Source organism: Bombina bombina, chromosome 12, assembly GCF_027579735.1.
Source record: "Bombina bombina isolate aBomBom1 chromosome 12, aBomBom1.pri, whole genome shotgun sequence".
Lineage (NCBI taxonomy): Eukaryota > Metazoa > Chordata > Amphibia > Anura > Bombinatoridae > Bombina > Bombina bombina.
In genome coordinates, this window is record NC_069510.1 from 128,036,714 (window position 1) to 128,054,510 (window position 17,797).

The 17,797-nt window shown below is 39.0% G+C and overlaps 1 protein-coding gene across 1 annotated transcript in view; it reads left to right on the plus strand.

The window, feature by feature from the left end:
• The window catches only part of HMCN2 (hemicentin 2), a 542,629-nt gene that overhangs the window by 393,508 nt on the left and 131,324 nt on the right, over positions 1 to 17,797 (plus strand). Inside the window, exons 62-63 of the mRNA XM_053695481.1 lie at positions 11,078 to 11,277; positions 11,740 to 11,821. Coding sequence (XP_053551456.1) covers positions 11,078 to 11,277; positions 11,740 to 11,821 — 282 coding nt within the window. The remainder of the gene's footprint in view (positions 1 to 11,077; positions 11,278 to 11,739; positions 11,822 to 17,797) is intronic.

The window sequence follows — 17,797 nt, forward strand, 5'->3', positions numbered from 1 at the left end:
GAAACAGGCCACTTTTGGGCCTGCACTGCTCAAGTGCACCTCCCATGCCTACCAGGACCAAGGGTGGGTCCAGAAAACTTAAGATTTAAAAGAGGGCTTATAAACTAGTATGGTATGAGCTCATTCTAACCCCCTTCAAACAGATGAGGCCACTTTTGGACCCCCTAGTACTAAGAAATTGAACATTAGGGGATTATAGTAATATGAGGCCACTTTTGGACCTCTAGAACGCTATTAACTGAAAATGAGATACACAAACATGTTCAGATATGTCAAACATTGTTCGCAGTTAGGCATCAACAGTATGTATAAAGCTTAGATATTTCTAGTCTAAAGGAATATATCAAAACAATAGAAGTGTCTACATTCTAGGAGAGCTATTAACACTAAGCGAAGAATAATAAAGGGATGAGTAGCCCCAGAGAATATTACTGTGGGTCTTCTGTAGTGAGGCATTTATGGTCTATTGGTTTTAAAAGGCAGGTATACATTATTTTTTAAAAATACAGTAAAAATTGGAGACCTACTACCAAGGCCTATAGTAGTAGTGATGAAAATACTTATAGACTGATCTGGCTCTATTATATAGATTAATAAGTACTGCCACACCATAACAAAACCGTTATACCCACCATCAAATGCTATGGTATGAGGAACATGAGAATAATGCTAGGACTGCACGTTATGCGGATGGAGTTGTCTTAGATAATAGTAAACAATAAGGTGAACTAGATGGTCTGCTTAGAAATAGTTTACATTTTATAGGAGGCCTTTTGTTATTACTACAGAATAACTTATAGGGAATAGGGGATCTTAGGAGGTAACGTGTTAAGTAGCAAGCTATCTCTGTGAAGAGAGGTATCAAAATCAAAATTGTGCTAGGCCAGCAAAGTAAGGGTGATGTTAGGTTATTCCTGAAAGAAGCGGTTATTGGCGTATTAACACCTAAGCTTATTAACAGGCCATGCTTAATATCGCAACCCCATATAAGGCTTCGAAACCAAACAACTAACTGCAAGCCTTGGGGACATACGTAGATAAGAGTAGGTATTAAGAAAAATGTATGTCCAGTAAGTAAATAGCCCTTAGAACTAGCCTCTAAGTCTGATGGGGTAAAGCTTATTCAAAAAGCCCAATTGCTTATTAGGAAATAGTCATGAATTAGTCTCAAACATGCAATGATAAATATATATTATATAGCTGCTATATTCCATCTCTGGAGCAGAAACATTAACAAGGAGGAATGGTTAGCTCCAACACTTTGACTACTAATAATAAAGCATCAACCACATGTGAAAAAATAAAATCAGCCGCTGCCAGTTACCAGTTACCGTATAAAACCCAGTGTATAATATAAGCTAAGGTGTTTGGCTTATTCTATTGGCATACTTGTAAAACTAAAGTATGTAATTCACATCCTAGGAACATAAGAGAACCAAATCTAGGTGAAATTTTATAAAGTGTTCACATCCGGCAACAAGGCCGTCATCAAGTTTATGCAATTATAGTTCACCATATCGAGTCTCTGCAATACAATCATATCTACCTGATGCCAGTTCTGCAGGAACATGTCTGCCATTTTACAAGTACCACAAAGAAAGTCCCGTTATGAAAGGAAGTCCACCAAGGGCCGTAGTTAATACATGGCTCCAAGTCCCGCAAGATAAGGTCAGGCTGACCCAATGCACGTGGCAGGGCTCTCTCCTTAAGCGTTTTCCACTGTGAAGATATCATCATTCCAACAGTGCTGGTTTCCTCAAGGGGGTACAGCAGAACAATCTGATCTGTGACATGACAATTCTGAAGATCCGCCATTTGCTCTGCGACATCTACGAACCGATTTCCAAGTGTTATCGGGATCCCACCAATAATGGCGTTTTGCATCTTTCTCCCCTCGAGTTTCTGGATATCCCATCTCCCTTTCCAGAGGATCCGCCGCATCCTCTAGCGCAAAGGTAGATGGTAAGCACCAGCAACTCCGTCTATCTTGAACAGCTTCTGATAGGCCAACTACTGTGACTGCTGGTAGATGATTTCCAGAGTTCGTCTGTGTATAATTGCGTTGTGCGCCGAGATCTGCACCCTCTGCTTCATGCAGCGTAGTATCCGTCCTCTCTGTACACTTGGGTTTGATGGTTAATAAAAGTCGGTCCATTCTACCCATCAGCCAACAATCATAATCCTCAAAAAAGGAGTGAAGTGTTTATATTTATTCACTTGTGTCCCAGTTCCCCAGGGGGGGGGGGGGTGCTGGAGGCCCTCCCACACTGGGTCGCAAAATATGTTTGGAGATACAAGGTGGAATGTGTATATCACTGTTGCAGAGCTCTCAGATTAGCGGACATTTTCGGCCATAGCCCAGATCTTATCGGACAACTTTGAGATCTGTAATGGGACTTGACAGGGGTGCCCATTTTCTTTTTCAGTCCAATCCATTGGGGTCGCTCTCTGGTATGCAAGTGGAATTGAGATGTTACAGATTACGCTGTTGAATTTCTTAATTAACCTAAATCTGTCCGAGTTACTCCCTATAAACTTAGCACCAAACGACTTACAGAATCTTAAAACCTCTAAAATGCCACACTTCCACAAACACTCTACCATATTTAAGCGTGGAATATTGATTTCCCAGATTTGATAAACACTAAGGGGCATATTTATCAAGCTCCAAATGTAGCTTGAAGTCCCGTGTTTCAGGCTCGCCAGAAACACAAGTTATGAAGCAGCGGTCTAAAGACTGCGGACAGACATCGCCTAAAATCAACCCGATCCAATACGATCGGGTTGATCTGCAGGGGGTGGTGTTGCACCAGCAGTTCACAAGAACTGCTGGTGCAATGATAAATGCCGACAGTGTATGATGTCGGCATTTATCAATGTGCGGCGGACATGATCCGCAATATTGGATCATGTCTGCTCGCACATTAATAAATAGGCCCCTAACAGTGGATGACTATATGTGACCGCACAGCTAAGTCAGCCCATTCTGCTTTGGCTCTGGAAACCAATATCAAATCCTTACAAGGTAGTGCTATACCCCACAAAAAATGAACTACTACTTCCCTAACACAGCAGATAAATGTTAGAGGGGTTGTCACTTCAGGGGGGATAGGTTACACATTTGGTGGGAGTGCCCTGAGATTCATACATTCTAGGAGGTGATATCGCAAAAGATAAATAGGATTTTAAGCTGTAACTTAGTTGGAGAACACTAAGTATTTCTATGTTACCTTCTTCTGGGCTTCATATACAAAACCAAAAAGAATTTAGGACAAATACTCCTAAATGATGCACGATAATTAGTATCTACATTTTGGAAATGTCCTCCTCACTCCCCTGTCTATTCTCAATTGGAAGGAGAGGGTGAATACAACTATCCTCATAGAGAGTTCATTACTGGAAAACAGACTAATTAGATACATTTTATGATATGATGTTTTATTGGGAATTGTATTATAAAAGAAATAACGGATACTCTCCCTCCTTTTTTTACTCTTTCCTTTGTCCAGCCACCGCATATACAGAGTGGTGTAATTTAGTCTAGAAAATACAAAAAGGTGTCAATGACCCTTATAAATATTAGTACTCTTAAAGGGACATAATACCCATAAGCTAAATCACTTGAAAGTGATGCAGCATAACTTTAAAAGGAAAATATCACTTGAACATCTCTATGTAATAAAGAATATATTTTACCTCATAATTTCATCAGCTTACAGTGCTCTGTAAACACTTATCCCTCAGCTAGTTGCATGTTAAAAAACAAACAAAAAAAACAGCCAGTCAGCTTTATAAGTGACAATGTCACATTTTGTTTAACTGTGATCTCCTGAAATCTCACTGATATCTTGTGAGTTTTTATACTAAACTTTATTAAATTGAGTAGGGAAATAACATCACTGTGCTGCACATGCCAGATGCTCTTTCCCCTGTAAGTCCTGGGACTAGCATTCTTATTGGCTTCCTAAAGTCCTTTTACGATGGGATGTGGCTACTGAGGAAAGTTTGAGGTAAAATATCTTCTTATTTTACATAAAGATGCCCAGGTGATATTTTCTAGTCAGCTTCTTGCAGATATGATGCATCACTTTCAAGTGCTTCAACATTTCGGTAGCATGTCCCTTTAAATATGTAATTGTTCATTTATTTAAAAGGTTGCTAATCCCAGGTTCAGTTGTGTACATTTTTATAATTTCCTGTCTATGAATGTACTTTGGCAATATTTTTTTTTAAATTATTGTGTTTGTCTTAAATTTTATTCATTTTATTGTTTTTCTTTTATATTTAAAGGGACATAATACTCATATGCTAAATAACTTGAAACTGATGCAGTATAACTGTAAAAAGCTGACAGGAAAATATCACCTGAGCATCTCTATGTAAAAAAGGAAGATATTTTACCTCACAATCTCCTCAGCTCAGCAGAGTAAGTTCTGTGTAAAAAGTTATACTCAGCTGCTGTCCAGCTGCAGGTAAAAAAATGAAGAAATGAACAGCAGCCAATCAGCATCAGCAGTGCTGAGGTCATCAACTCTTTTACTGTGATCTCATGAGATTTCACTTAACTCTTGTGAGATTTCATAGTAAACTTCCTTAAACTGAATAGGGAAATAACATGAGAGTTCACGAGGCTCAATCCCTTAGCTGTCCCGGGACAGACATACTGATTTGCTGCTTAGAAGTCCTTTACAATGGGATGTGGCTACTGAGGAACTTTTGAGGTAAAATATATTTCTTTTTTACATAGAGATGTTCAGGTGATATTTTCTAGTCAGCTTTTTACAGCTTTACGGCATCACTTTCAAGTGTTTTAACATTTGGGTATCATGGCCCTTTAATTGCTGGATGTGGATTATTCGAATGGACTAAACTACTGTATTTCTGGACTCCAGTGATTTCAGGAACTTTGACCATTGATTGTTATGGTCATAAGCTTGCTGCTTCGGATCATTAGATGGCTACTAAATTGTGTCTTTCTCCTGTTAAGTGTGGTCAGTCCACGGGTCATCATTACTTCTGGGATATTAACTCCTCCCCAACAGGAAGTGCAAGAGGATTCACCCAGCAGAGCTGCTATATAGCTCCTCCCCTCTACGTCACACCCAGTCATTCTCTTGCACCCAACTAATAGATAGGATGTGTGAGAGGACTGTGGTGATTATACTTAGTTTTATACCTTCAATCAAAAGTTTGTTATTTTATAACAGCACCGGAGTGTGTTGTTCCTTCTCTGGTAGAGTTTGAAGAAGAATCTACCTGAGTTTTTTTGTATGATTTTAGCCGGCGTAGTTAAGATCATATTGCTGTTCTCGGCCATCTGAGGAGAGGTAAACTTCAGATCAGGGGACAGCGGGCAGGTTAATCTGCAAAGAGGTATGTAGCAGCATATTATTTTCTGACAATGGAATTGACTGAGAAAATTCTGCCATACCGATTTAATGTAATCTAACAGCCTTAAATGCAGTAGTAGCAACTGGTATCAGGCTGTCATGTATGTATATTTTACACTTCAGTATTCTGGGGAATGGCACTTCACTGGGATAATACTGTATGCATAAGACTTTAGCCTAATTTGCAGTGACTAGCAACAGGCTTTCTAATGTCATTTCATTTATTTGATGTTAAACGTTTTTGCTGGCATGTTAAATCGTTTAATTTTCTGAGGTACTGGGTGAAAAAATGTTTTGGGCACTGTTTTTTTCCACTTGGCAGTCGTTTTATTTAATTTAAGACAGTTTTCTGATCTCCCTCACTGTTGTGTGTGAGGGGGAGGGGCTTATTTTGGCGCTTTTGCTACGCATCAAAAAATTCAGTCAGAAGTCTCTTGTCTTCCCTGCATGATCCGGTTCGTCTCTACAGAGCTCAGGGGTCTTCAAAACTTATTTTGAGGGAGGTAATCACTCACAGCAGAGCTGTGAGGTTGTAGCTGACTGTGATAAAAAACGTTTATTTCTGTACTTTTTTTTTCTGCTATCAGGGTTAGTTATCCATTGCTAATGGGGGCAATCCTTTGCTAAAATTGGTATTTACCGTAAAAGATTGATGTTATAGTTTGTTCTCAACTGTCATAACCTTTTTCTGTGCTTCTTAAAGGCACAGTACGTTTTCATATTATTGTAAATTACTTTGAAAAGTATTTCCAAGTTGCTAGTTTAATTGCTAGTGTGTTAAACATGTCTGACTCAGAGGAATATCTCTGTGCTATATGTGCTAAAGCCAAAGTGGAGCCCAATAGAAATTTATGTACTAATTGCATTGATGCTACTTTAAATAAAAGTCAATCTGTACAAATTGAACATATTTCACCAAACAACGAGGGGAGAGTTATGCCGACTAACTCGCCTCACGTGTCAGTACCTGCATCTCCCGCTCGGGAGGTGCGTGATATTGTAGCGCCGAGTACATCAGGGCGGCCATTACAAATCACATTACAGGATATGGCTAATGTTATGACTGAAGTTTTGGCTAAATTACCAGAACTAAGAGGTAAGCGTGATCACTCTGGGGTGAGGACAGAGTGCGCTGTTGATAAGAGGGCCATGTCTGATACTGCGTCACAGTATGCTGAACATGAGGACGGAGAGCTTCAATCAGCAGGTGACGGTTCTGATCCCAATAGAATGGATTCAGACATTTCTAATTTTAAGTTTAAACTCGAAAACCTCCGTGTACTGTTAGGGGAGGTTTTAGCAGCTCTAAATGATTGTAACACCGTTGCAATCCCAGAGAAATTATGTAGGCTGGATAGATACTATGCGGTACCGGCGAGTACTGACGTATTTCCTATACCTAAGAGGCTTACAGAGATAATTGCTAAGGAGTGGGATAGGCCCGGTGTACCCTTTCCCCCCCCCTCCTGTGTTTAGAAAAATGTTTCCAATAGACGCCACCACACGGGACTTATGGCAGACGGTCCCTAAGGTGGAGGGAGCGGTTTCTACTCTGGCTAAGCGTACCACTATCCCGGTGGAGGATAGCTGTGCCTTTTCAGATCCAATGGATAAAAAATTAGAGGGTTACCTTAAGAAAATGTTTGTTCAACAAGGTTTTATATTGCAACCCCTTGCATGTATTGCATCTGTCACGGCCGCGGCCGCTTTTTGGTCCGAGTCCCTGGAAGAGACTCTTGACTCAATAACTATAGATGAGATTTCAAACAAGCTTAAGACACTTAAGCTAGCTAATTCATTTATTTTGGATGCCGTAGTACATTTAACTAAACTTACGGCCAAGAATTCCGGATTCGCCATTCAGGCACGCAGAGCACTGTGGCTAAAATCCTGGTCAGCTGACGTTACTTCTAAATCTAAATTACTTAACATACCTTTCAAAGGGCAGACCTTATTCGGGCCCGGGTTGAAAGAAATTATCGCTGACATTACAGGAGGTAAGGGCCATGCCCTGCCTCAAGACAAAGCCAAACCTAAGGCTAGACAGTCTAATTTTCGTTCCTTTCGGAACTTCAAAGCAGGAGCAGCATCAACTTCCTCTGCACCAAAACAGGAAGGAGCTGTTGCTCGCTACAGACAAGGCTGGAGACTTAACCAGTCCTGGAACAAGGGCAAGCAGGCCAGGAAACCTGCTGCTGCCCCTAAGACAGCATGAATTGAGGGCCCCGATCCGGAAACGGATCTAGTGGGGGGCAGACTTTCTCTCTTCGCCCAGGCTTGGGCAAGAGATGTCCAGGATCCCTGGGCGTTAGAGATCATATCTCAGGGATACCTTCTGGACTTCAAATCCTCTCCCCCAAAAGGGAGATTTCATCTGTCAAGGTTGTCAACAAACCAAATAAAGAAAGAGGCGTTTCTACGCTGTGTACAAGATCTTTTACTAATGGGAGTGATCCATCCGGTTCCACGGTCGGAACAAGGACAAGGGTTTTACTCAAATCTGTTTGTGGTTCCCAAAAAAGAGGGAATTTTCAGGCCAATCCTGGATTTAAAAATCCTAAACAAATTCCTAAGAGTTCCATCGTTCAAAATGGAAACTATTCGGACAATCTTACCCATGATCCAAAAGGGTCAGTACATGACCACAGTGGATTTAAAGGATGCTTACCTTCACATACCGATTCACAAAGATCATTACCGGTATCTAAGGTTTGCCTTCCTAGACAGGCATTACCAGTTTGTAGCTCTTCCATTCGGATTGGCTACGGATCCAAGAATCTTCACGAAGGTTCTGGGTGCTCTTCTGGCGGTACTAAGACCGCGAGGAATTTCGGTAGCTCCGTGCCTAGATGACATTCTGATACAAGCTTCAAGCTTTCTAACTGCCAAGTCTCATACAGAGTTAGTACTGGCATTTCTAAGGTCGCATGTATGGAAGGTGAACGAAAAGAAGAGTTCTCTCTTTCCACTCACAAGAGTTCCCTTCTTGGAGACTCTTATAGATTCTGTAGAAATGAAGATTTACCTGACAGAAGACAGGTTAACAAAGCTTCAAAATGCATGCCGTGTCCTTCATTCCATTCAACACCCGTCAGTAGCTCAATGCATGGAGGTGATCGGCTTAATGGTAGCGGCAATGGACATAGTACCCTTTGCACGCCTACATCTCAGACCGCTGCAATTGTGCATGCTAAGTCAGCGGAATGGGGATTACTCAGACTTGTCCCCTACTCTGAATCTGGATCAAGAGACCAGAAATTCTCTTCTATGGTGGCTTTCTCGGCCACATCTGTCCAGGGGGATGCCATTCAGCAGGCCGGACTGGACAATTGTAACAACAGACGCCAGCCTACTAGGTTGGGGCGCTGTCTGGAATTCTCTGAAGGCTCAGGGACAATGGAATCAGGAGGAGAGTCTCCTACCAATAAACATTCTGGAATTGAGAGCAGTTCTCAATGCCCTTCTGGCTTGGCCCCAGTTAACAACTCGGGGGTTCATCAGGTTTCAGTCGGACAACATCACGACTGTAGCTTACATCAACCATCAGGGAGGGACAAGAAGCTCCCTAGCAATGATGGAAGTATCAAAGATAATTTGCTGGGCAGAGTCTCACTCTTGCCACCTGTCAGCAATCCACATCCCGGGAGTGGAGAACTGGGAGGCGGATTTCCTAAGTCGTCAGACTTTTCATCCGGGGGAGTGGGAACTTCATCCGGAGGTCTTTGCCCAAATACTTCGACGTTGGGGCAAACCAGAGATAGATCTCATGGCGTCTCGACAGAACGCCAAGCTTCCTCGTTACGGGTCCAGATCCAGGGATACGGGAGCGGTTCTGATAGATGCTTTGACAGCACCTTGGACCTTCGGGATGGCTTATGTGTTTCCACCCTTCCCGATGCTTCCTCGATTGATTGCCAGAATCAAACAGGAGAGAGCATCAGTGATTCTAATAGCGCCTGCATGGCCACGCAGGACTTGGTATGCAGATCTAGTGGACATGTCATCCTATCCACCTTGGTCTCTACCTCTGAAACAGGACCTTCTGATCCAGGGTCCCTTCAAACATCAAAATCTAATTTCTCTGAAGCTGACTGCTTGGAAATTGAACGCTTGATTTTATCAAAACGTGGTTTTTCTGAGTCAGTTATTGATACCTTAATACAGGCTAGGAAGCCTGTTACCAGAAAGATTTACCATAAGATATGGCGCAAATACTTATATTGGTGCGAATCCAAGAGTTACTCATGGAGTAAGGTTAGGATTCCGAGGATATTGTCTTTTCTACAAGAAGGTTTAGAAAAGGGTTTATCCGCTAGTTCCTTAAAGGGACAGATTTCAGCTCTGTCCATTCTTTTACACAAACGTCTGTCAGAAGTTCCGGACGTTCAAGCTTTTTGTCAGGCTTTAGCTAGGATCAAGCCTGTGTTTAAAACTGTTGCTCCACCATGGAGTTTGAACTTAGTTCTTAATGTTTTACAGGGTGTTCCGTTTGAACCCCTTCATTCCATTGATATCAAGCTGTTATCTTGGAAAGTTCTGTTTTTAATGGTGATTTCCTCGGCTCGAAGAGTCTCTGAGTTATCTGCCTTACATTGTGATTCTCCTTATCTGATTTTTCATTCAGACAAGGTAGTTCTGCGTACTAAACCTGGGTTCCTACCTAAGGTGGTCACTAACAGGAATATCAATCAAGAGATTGTGGTTCCATCTTTGTGTCCTAATCCTTCTTCGAAGAAGGAACGTCTGCTACACAATCTAGATGTAGTCCGTGCCCTGAAATTTTATCTACAGGCAACTAAGGATTTTCGACAAACGTCTTCCCTGTTTGTCGTTTATTCTGGTCAGAGGAGAGGTCAAAAAGCTTCGGCTACCTCTCTCTCTTTTTGGCTTCGTAGCATAATACGGTTAGCCTATGAGACTGCTGGACAGCAGCCTCCTGAAAGAATTACAGCACATTCTACTAGAGCTGTGGCTTCCACTTGGGCCTTTAAGAATGAGGCTTCTGTTGAACAGATTTGCAAGGCTGCAACTTGGTCTTCTCTTCATACTTTTTCCAAATTTTACAAATTTGACACTTTTGCTTCTTCGGAGGCTGTTTTTGGGAGAAAGGTTCTTCAGGCAGTGGTTCCTTCCGTATAAAGAGCCTGCCTGTCCCTCCCGTCATCCGTGTACTTTAGCTTTGGTATTGGTATCCCAGAAGTAATGATGACCCGTGGACTGACCACACTTAACAGGAGAAAACAAAATTTATGCTTACCTGATAAATTCCTTTCTCCTGTAGTGTGGTCAGTCCACGGCCCGCCCTGTTTTTTATGGCAGGTCTATAAAAAAAAATTTTTTTTTAAATTATACTCCAGTCACCACTGCACCCTTTGGCTTCTCCTTTCTCGTTGGTTCTTGGTCGAATGACTGGGTGTGACGTAGAGGGGAGGAGCTATATAGCAGCTCTGCTGGGTGAATCCTCTTGCACTTCCTGTTGGGGAGGAGTTAATATCCCAGAAGTAATGATGACCCGTGGACTGACCACACTACAGGAGAAAGGAATTTATCAGGTAAGCATAAATTTTGTTTTTTACCTTTTTACTTTTTATATGCATTTAGTGAAAAAGCTATTCAACCAAAGATAGTGGTTGGACGAATGACAATTATCTTATGAGAGGTTGATAATAGGTGTTTCTCTATTTTAGCACCACCCAGCATTAAAGAGCCTCCCAATGGAATTAAAGACACTGTTCTACAGATTGGAGAGACATTGACACTACAGTGTGATTCTGACGCAGTGCCACAACCGGTAGTGACTTGGTACAAAAATGGGCACCAGCTGCTTGGTGGAAATAGGGTCCTTATCCACACACTGGGACAAAGGCTTGAAATTCAGGATATTCAGGTAACTAACTTATCTCTACCACATTTTGTTGGACCTCTCTTGCTAACAACCCAACTATGGGCACCAGCTGCTTGGTGGAAATAGGGTCCTTATCCACACACTGGGACAAAGGCTTGAAATTCAGGATATTCAGGTAACTAACTTATCTCTACCACATTTGGACCTCTCTTGCTAACAACCCAACTAGCTTGTGTTCTAATGTGTGTTATGGGTCTATTGATGTTAGTACACATATGACTGTCCTTTTCCTATTTCTAGGCAGGTTTTATAGTAGGCTAGGACTATACGTAATAACCAGGAAAATAGAGATTTTCAATAAATAGTAGTAGACGGGAAAACTAGCTACCTACACTTGATAATTTATTCTGATTTGCCACCAAAATGTCTAATTACTTTGTGTTGGTTATTTGCTTATTTTTCCTGATTTGCTGACTGTCAAGTTTGCTGTTACTTTACTCTTAGGCATCAGACAAAGGGCTCTACATCTGTAAAGTGACCAACGTGGCTGGAGAAGTTGAGTTATCATTCACAGTGGTTATTCAGGGTGAGATTTGTTTCATCTATAATATTTATAGTACATAAGAGTTTGGCAGATACTAACCTGAATCAATTTAAGCTTACTGTGACACGTGTCAGATCTATAAGTCCATCATATATTTAAAAAAAGAAACATTTACAACGAAATCTGTCCCAGAGGCAGAACTTTTCTTCACTTTCTGCGATGAGATTTGTTTAGTGAAACATTTTCTGCAGATCTTTTTGAAATAAAATGTTAAATTAGGCAGTTACACTAAAGCACCAGTTTAATTGCAATGTGTTGATTAACTGGAGTACAGCAATTGAAAATAGCATTGCAAATTAGCTGCAGAGAAAAAAAGAAATTGGTAAGTTTTAAAAATGTCTTGTGAAAAAAATCCCCGAGAGACAGTTAACAATAAATGCACTGCTGCTTTGCAGCGTTGCTCAATATTTGACTGTTCTCTTCAAACAGCACTCTGTTCTGGACGCAGAGTGTTAAGAAACACTTACACAGTGCAGCCAGAGCATAGTGCAGTTTGAAGACAACGGCCTGATGCAGAGCAGCGCTGCAACGGGAAAGAGCCAACAGTTCCTGCCTGTGTCCAAATCTTTCTGCAGACACGCTGCATTTTCTGTGATGACATCTCGGGTCACAGCATGTTCTGGGAGTTATTTTAATCAGCTAATGAGCAATCTATCCCTAGGGGTGATTTGTATGTAAACATACACTTCCTGTTATAACCAAGCAATTATGACAAAGTCACACTGTGCACTTTAACAAGACGGATATAGTCCTTAATGTAATCCAGATGTTCCAATGAACCGGGAGCTTGAATATGGAGGACCTCATAGCAAGGAATCAATATAGTAAAGCTCCACATAGATTCAGAGGAAAGGTGATAGAAACCTTAAAGGGACACTAAACCCAAATTTGTTCTTTCATGATTCAGATAGAGCAGCAATTTTAAGCAACTTTCTAATTTACTCCTATTATACATTTTTCTTCATTCTCTTGCTATCTTCATTTGAAAAAGAAGGCATCTAAGCTAAGGAGCCAGCCATGTTTTGGTTCAGCACACTGGACAGCACTTGTTTATTGGTGGTTGCATTTAGCCACAAATCAGCAAGCACAACCCAGGTTGTGAACCAAAAATGGGCCAGTTTCTAAACTTAAATTCTTGTTTTTCAAATATAGATAGCAAGAGAATGAAGAAAAATTGATAATAGGAGTAAATTAGAAAGTTGCTTAAAATTGCCTGCTCTATCTGAATCACAAAAGAAAAGAATTGGGTTCAGTGTCCCTTTAATTATGTAGTATAGAGCTATGAATGAGATCTCAGTATATAAATGTGCTAAAATCTCACTCCACTCCAGGAGGGACAAGGCAGACAAACAATAAAATTCACACATTTTATTAAAATATATAAAACCCTTACACATCACACATGACAAGAGAATAAAGGACTAATCCACGAATTAAACGGATCCACGGTACAGAGAACTCCGGCTCTCATCTGATCTTCTCAGACGATTATGGAATCATCGTCAGTGTTCAAAATAAAGTCCCGCCTCCTGTGACATCAAATCCGTGTGTGATAAGGAAACTCTAACGCGGGTTTCACTGAATCCTTCAGCTATATCAAGGAGTAATGTGTCGTCCATCCTCTTCTGTTTATAAATGTCCTGGTAATTCCTAATTGGTGGGTTGTGTTAATTAGTTAATTGTCTATCCATAAATATATATTTTATTCAGATAAGGGGAAATAACAAAATGGAATGCTAGATATAATAATGTATTCAAAAAGTAGCCTGAGAATAATATGTAGATGTTCTTTATAATTGTATTATTTATTAAGTTTAAAGTTTTAGTTTCTATAAAGTATTTTAGTTTCACAAAGTAAGTGGCACTCTCTTCTCTTCTGCTGAGGACCATTGGGTACAGAAAAAAGTGTGCAAACTGGAATATAGGAGTATTAAAGTAATTATTTAATGGGGTCTAAAACCAATGTAGCATTGCTATATTCAACATATCCATTACTTGCACACATTATCTGTCCCCAATTGTCCTCAGCAGAAGAGATTAGATAAGGGAATCCTAGGTTTCAACACGGTGGCACCCATTGCTTTATAGAAACTCAGATTAATTGTAAAGCCTGCAAGTTCAGAGTGATATTAGATGAGAAGGGATCCAAATATATAATGAAAGTATATTGCAGGGTTTTTTTTGTTGTTCTTTTTTTTGTTACTACACATAATTAAACTATTTATATTACGATATCAGCATGTTTAATGTCCCTTTAATTATTTTTTTTTAAGGGTATGACAGATTTTTTTGCTTTGTTTTATGTCCCATAAAGAGATGCATCTGTGTGATAATGTGATGTAGTGAAGGCTTATAAGGAGTTGCAGGGTCATACATACCGCTAGCAGCACTGCAGGCATCCTGTGTACTGAATACCAGAATACTGTATCTTTGTTCAATACAAAGGCAGGGTTCACCTGTACCAAGCTATCATTGCCATTCACTGTTTTATTTTTTAATTGTTTCCAACTGCATTAAAAAGTTACAAACATAGCACAAACCACACTTTTAAAGGGACATCTATTCCATCTAAAATGAAAACGTTTCATAAAGTATTACAGTATTTTATTTTTTGACAATTAGATTTTCCTGTGTGGAATAAACCAACTTTTTTATATGGGAGCTGTCCTGATTATCCAGTGAGCTGACTCAGATGTACACAGTTCTGTTAGTTTAACTTAAAATGTGAAGAACTTTTAATTTAACTGCTGTCTTTTCATTCATATGAAGAAACCTGAGTACCATGTCCCTTTAAGTAACAGGTGTAATAGATTAGAATGCCATCAGAAAGAAAGTGAGTTGAATTTGCGGTTTTTGTGGTGCATTGAAAGCTGCATAGATCGCTACATGCACTCATAACATAATAACAAAAAGCAATAATATACACAGTGTTACACACATAGCTTATAACTGACTGAATAGGTCGCTACATGCACTCATAACATAATAACAAAAAGCAATAATATACACAGTGTTACACACATAGCTTATAACTGACTGAATAGGTTGCTACATGCACTCATTACATAATAACAAAAAGCAATAATATACACAGTGTTACACACATAGCTTATAACTGACTGAATAGGTCGCTACATGCACTCATAACATAATAACAAAAAGCAATAATATACACAGTGTTACACACATAGCTTATAACTGACTGAATAGGTCACTACATGCACTCATTACATAATAACAAAAAGCAATAATATACACAGTGTTACACACATAGCTTATAACTGACTGAATAGGTCGCTACATGCACTCATTACATAATAACAAAAAGCAATAATATACACAGTGTTACACACATAGCTTATAACTGACTGAATAGATCACTACATGCACCCATAACATAATAACAAAAAGCAATAATATACACAGTGTTACACACATAGCTTATAACTGACTGAATAGGTCACTACATGCACCCATAACATAATAACAAAAAGCAATAATATACACAGTGTTACACACATAGCTTATAACTGACTGAATAGGTCGCTACATGCACTCATTACATAATAACAAAAAGCAATAATATACACAGTGTTACACACATAGCTTATAACTGACTGAATAGGTCGCTACATGCACTCATTACATAATAACAAAAAGCAATAATATACACAGTGTTACACACATAGCCTATAACTCACTGAATAGGTCGCTACATGCACTCATTACATAATAACAAAAAGCAATAATATACACAGTGTTACACACATAGCCTATAACTCACTGAATAGGTCGCTACATGCACTCATTACATAATAACAAAAAGCAATAATATACACAGTGTTACACACATAGCTTATAACTGACTGAATAGATCGCTACATGCACCCATAACATAATAACAAAAAGCAATAATATACACAGTGTTACACACATAGCTTATAACTGACTGAATAGGTCGCTACATGCACTCATTACATAATAACAAAAAGCAATAATATACACAGTGTTACACACATAGCCTATAACTCACTGAATAGGTCGCTACATGCACTCATTACATAATAACAAAAAGCAATAATATACACAGTGTTACACACATAGCCTATAACTCACTGAATAGGTCGCTACATGCACTCATTACATAATAACAAAAAGCAATAATATACACAGTGTTACACACATAGCCTATAACTCACTGAATAGGTCGCTACATGCACTCATTACATAATAACAAAAAGCAATACTATACACAGTGTTACACACATAGCTTATAACTGAGTGAATAGATCGCTACATGCACTCATTACATAATAACAAAAAGCAATAATATACACAGTGTTATACACATAACTTATAACTGACTGAATAGGTCACTACATGCACTCATTACATAATAACAAAAAGCAATAATATACACAGTGTTACACACATAGCTTATAACTGAGTGAATAGATCGCTACATGCACTCATTACATAATAACAAAAAGCAATAATATACACAGTGTTACACACATAGCTTATAACTGACTGAATAGGTCGCTACATGCACTCATTACATAATAACAAAAAGCAATAATATACACAGTGTTACACACATAGCTTATAACTGACTGAATAGATCGCTACATGCACTCATTACATAATAACAAAAAGCAATAATATACACAGTGTTACACACATAGCTTATAACTGACTGGATAGATTGCTACATGCACTCATTACATAATAACAAAAAGCAATAATATACACAGTGTTACACACATAGCTTATAACTGACGGAATAGATCGCTACATGCACTCATTACATAATAACAAAAAGCAATAATATACAGTGTGTTACACACATAGCTTATAACTGACTGAATAGGTCGCTACATGCACTCATAACATAATAACAAAAAGCAATAATATACACAGTGTTACACACATAGCTTATAACTGACTGAATAGGTCGCTACATGCACTCATTACCTAATAACAAAAAGCAATAATATACACAGTGTTACACATATAGCTTATAACTGACTGAATAGATCACTACATGCACTCATAACATAATAACAAAAAGCAATACTATACACAGTGTTACACACATAGCCTATAACTGACTGAATAGGTTGCTACATGCACTCATAACATAATAACAAAAAGCAATAATATACACAGTGTTACACACAGCTTATAACTGAGTGAATAGATCACTACATGCACTCATTACATAATAACAAAAAGCAATAATATACACAGTGTTACACACATAGCCTATAACTGACTGAATAGGTTGCTACATGCACTCATAACATAATAACAAAAAGCAATAATATACACAGTGTTACACACATAGCTTATAACTGACTGAATAGATTGCTACATGCACTCATTACATAATAACAAAAAGCAATAATATACACAGTGTTACACACATAGCTTATAACTGACTGAATAGATCACTACATGCACTCATTACATAATAACAAAAAGTAATACTATACACAGTGTTACACACATAGCTTATAACTGACTGAATAGATCACTACATGCACTCATAACATAATAACAAAAAGCAATACTATACACAGTGTTACACACATAGCTTATAACTGACTGAATAGGTCACTACATGCACTCATTACATAATAACAAAAAGCAATAATATACACAGTGTTATACACATAGCTTATAACTGACTGAATAGGTCACTACATGCACTCATAACATAATAACAAAAAGCAATACTATACACAGTGTTACACACATAGCTTATAACTGACTGAATAGATCGCTACATGCACTCATTACATAATAACAAAAAGCAATACTATACACAGTGTTACACACATAGCTTATAACTGACTGAATAGGTCGCTACATGCACTCATTACATAATAACAAAAAGCAATAATATACACAGTGTTACACACATAGCTTATAACTGACTGAATAGGTCGCTACATG